General features: G+C 35.8%; 1 protein-coding gene across 1 annotated transcript in view; it reads right to left on the reverse strand.

Annotated features, from left to right (window-relative positions):
- The window catches only part of LOC106474542 (gamma-aminobutyric acid type B receptor subunit 2-like), a gene marked incomplete at both ends in the record, with an annotated part of 38193 nt that overhangs the window by 10888 nt on the left and 24253 nt on the right, over nucleotides 1–3052 (reverse strand). Inside the window, 2 exons of the mRNA XM_022402869.1 lie at nucleotides 1851–2075; nucleotides 2332–2442. Coding sequence (XP_022258577.1) covers nucleotides 1851–2075; nucleotides 2332–2442 — 336 coding nt within the window. The remainder of the gene's footprint in view (nucleotides 1–1850; nucleotides 2076–2331; nucleotides 2443–3052) is intronic.

Raw genomic sequence — 3052 nt, forward strand, 5'->3', positions numbered from 1 at the left:
CCCACACAGTTTCACTTTATCGTCAATCATTAACCCTATATCTATATACCACACAGTTTCACGTTATAGTCCGTCATTAACCCTAGATCGATATACCACACAGTTTCACGTTATAGTCCGTCATTAACCCTAGATCTATATACCACACGGTTTCACGTTATAGTCCTTCATTAACCCTAGATCGATATATCGCACAGTTTCACGTTATAGTCAATCATTAACCCCAGATCGATATACCACACAGTTTCACGTTATAGTCCTTCATTAACCCTAGATCTATATACCGCACAGTTTCACATTATAGTCAATCATTAACCCCAGATCGATATACCACACGGTTTCACGTTATAGTCCTTCATTAACTCTAGATCTATATCCCACACAGTTTTACGTTATAGTCAATCATTAACCCTAGATCTATATACCACACAGTTTCACGTTATAGTCAATCATTAACCCCAGATCTATATACCACACAGTTTCACGTTATAGTCAGTCATTAACCCCAGATCTATATACCACACAGTTTCACGTTATAGTCAATCATTAACCCCAGATCGATATACCACACAGTTTCACGTTATAGTCCGTCATTAACCCTAGATCTATATACCACACGGTTTCACGTTATAGTCCGTCATTAACCCTAGATCTATATACCACACGGTTTCACGTTATAGTCCTTCATTAACCCCAGATCGATATACCACACAGTTTCACGTTATAGTCCTTCATTAACCTTAGATCGATATACCATATAGGTTTCACATTATAGTTTTTCATTAACGCCAGATCTATATCCCACACAGGTTCACGTTATAATCCTTCATTAACCCTAGATCGATATACCACACAGTTTCACGTTATAGTCAATCATTAACCCTAGATCGATATACCACACAGTTTCACGTTATAGTCCTTCTTTAACCCCAGATCGATATACCACACAGTTTCACGTTATAGTCCTTCATTAACCCTAGATCGATATACCACACAGTTTCACGTTATAGTCCTTCATTAAACCCAGATCGATATACCATACAGGTTTCACATTATAACCCTTCAGATATAATCCTACTGTTGGGACTGTTCCAAAAACAAAAGCAAATCACATTACCTTTAGACGCCAGTCACGCATAATGTTTCTAGTTTAGTACTTACGAAACGCAGTCACATTATGATCAGACATTGTACTCACAGAAAAGTCACGCTATTTTCAGGTATTACCCTAATAACAAGAGTTACATTATATTGCTCTATCTTACAAAGGTCACACATAATATTTTCCATCTGACAAAAATAGTCACAGTATTTTACCCAAACAAATTCTTTCTCTAAAATCAAAAAGAGGGATTATTATAATTTTTCCCGACATCTCCATTATATTTAAGTAACTGTTGAACATCACGAATTTTGTAAACAGGTAATTTAAGATATGTCTGTCTGTTACAATTAGAAAAATTGAAATGTGGAAAAAAATGTTTTTAGAAATAAAAAATAATCTTTGATTGGTTTCCGGGGTGGGCTCTCAAATTAACGTGCCTGTACTGTGATTCCCGGGATTCATGGTTTGCTACCCATTGTTGCAAACACGAGCTTTTGAAGTCGTGAGTGCTTTAAAAGAATAACAGTCAAATCTCACTATTAGATCAAACAAGAACAGCCCAAAAGTTGACGGAGAGAGCTATTCCTTCCCTCTATATATGAGTTCAAGATTAGTAGCTTTGTGCTGTATTGTGACAAACAAACACCAGAGGTTGTCGATCTTTTTCTTGGTTAAACTTTCCGTCCAATCAATACGTAAATAATTTATTGTGACTATTGTTCAACTAGTCTTTGCAGACACGTACCTTGGGTACAAACACCAAACATAATGTTGTAGTGGAGCAAAAGATGATGAAGACAGATATTATAATAAAAGCAGCATCCTGTTTATCTCTTAAGACGAAGGAGATGGCAGCACCGACGACACACATGATGACCACGTTATACACGCTCATCCCGACATACTTGGAGTCGTTGAGCGCAGGAATACTGACATGTCGTGTTTCCCAGGCTAGAAAACATCCAAAGGCCTGAAAAACAAAACAAGAAGAAGCTGATTGTCCAGCAAGGAATTCTTATAATTATATAAAGTGAGTGAGCTTGAGAAAGCGGTAATTACTTTGTATTTGATTGAAAATAAAAATAATGTAAATCAAGATACTATAGACACTAACTGAAATGTAAAAAAAACTCTGTGCTTTAATTAACTTTATTTAATAAAAGGCACAAGTAACAGCAAAGACGTTTTGATTTACAGCAGACAAGAGTACTTTTCAAATCACATACCATCAAAAGACCTTTGTAGGCATAGGTTGAACCCAAAAAAATAGTCATTTTTTCACTTTGACAAAACTCCATTTCTGGGATAATAACCACATCCTTCTTCTTGGGTGACGGCTATTGGGAGAGAGGGAGAGAAAATCTGATGATCTATAAAATACAGTTCTAAACAAAGTAACCCCACAGCTAAATATAGCACCCCACAGTAAACGTTTCTAACCATCAAATTGTGATCATGATACCACAAACTAGAATGTTATTACGGAAAAAATTGACAAAATATTTGGAGCCCACGCTCTGCTTGGTTTTCATATTAATGTGGAAAATGTTTATTTACGTATGGAAAAATATATACAAGAAAATAATTACTAAACTCCATATTTCATTACTCATTTTTCACCTACTTTGTGAAAACGCACAGCTGTTTCGGCGCATTTTACACTTGTTAATCACACTGGACAGCCATTTTGTCTTCAGATTTGATTATGTTCTTGTTTCTCTGGATTTGTACTTCCTTCAGCTTTGTTTACTGTGTAGGTAAATTGTTACTACAGTCCTAGTATCAACTCTGTGTATGTACAGTGTTACTAAAGTCCTGGTATCAACTTTGTGTAGGTAAAGTGTTATTACAGTCCTGGTATCAACTTTGTGTAGGTAAAGTGTTATTACAGTCCTGGTATCAACTTTGTGTAGGTAAAGTGTTATTACAGTTCTAGTAACAACTTTG

This window comes from Limulus polyphemus, unplaced genomic scaffold (genome assembly GCF_000517525.1).
Source record: "Limulus polyphemus unplaced genomic scaffold, Limulus_polyphemus-2.1.2 Scaffold7338, whole genome shotgun sequence".
In the NCBI taxonomy this organism is placed as follows: Eukaryota; Metazoa; Arthropoda; class Merostomata; order Xiphosura; family Limulidae; genus Limulus; species Limulus polyphemus.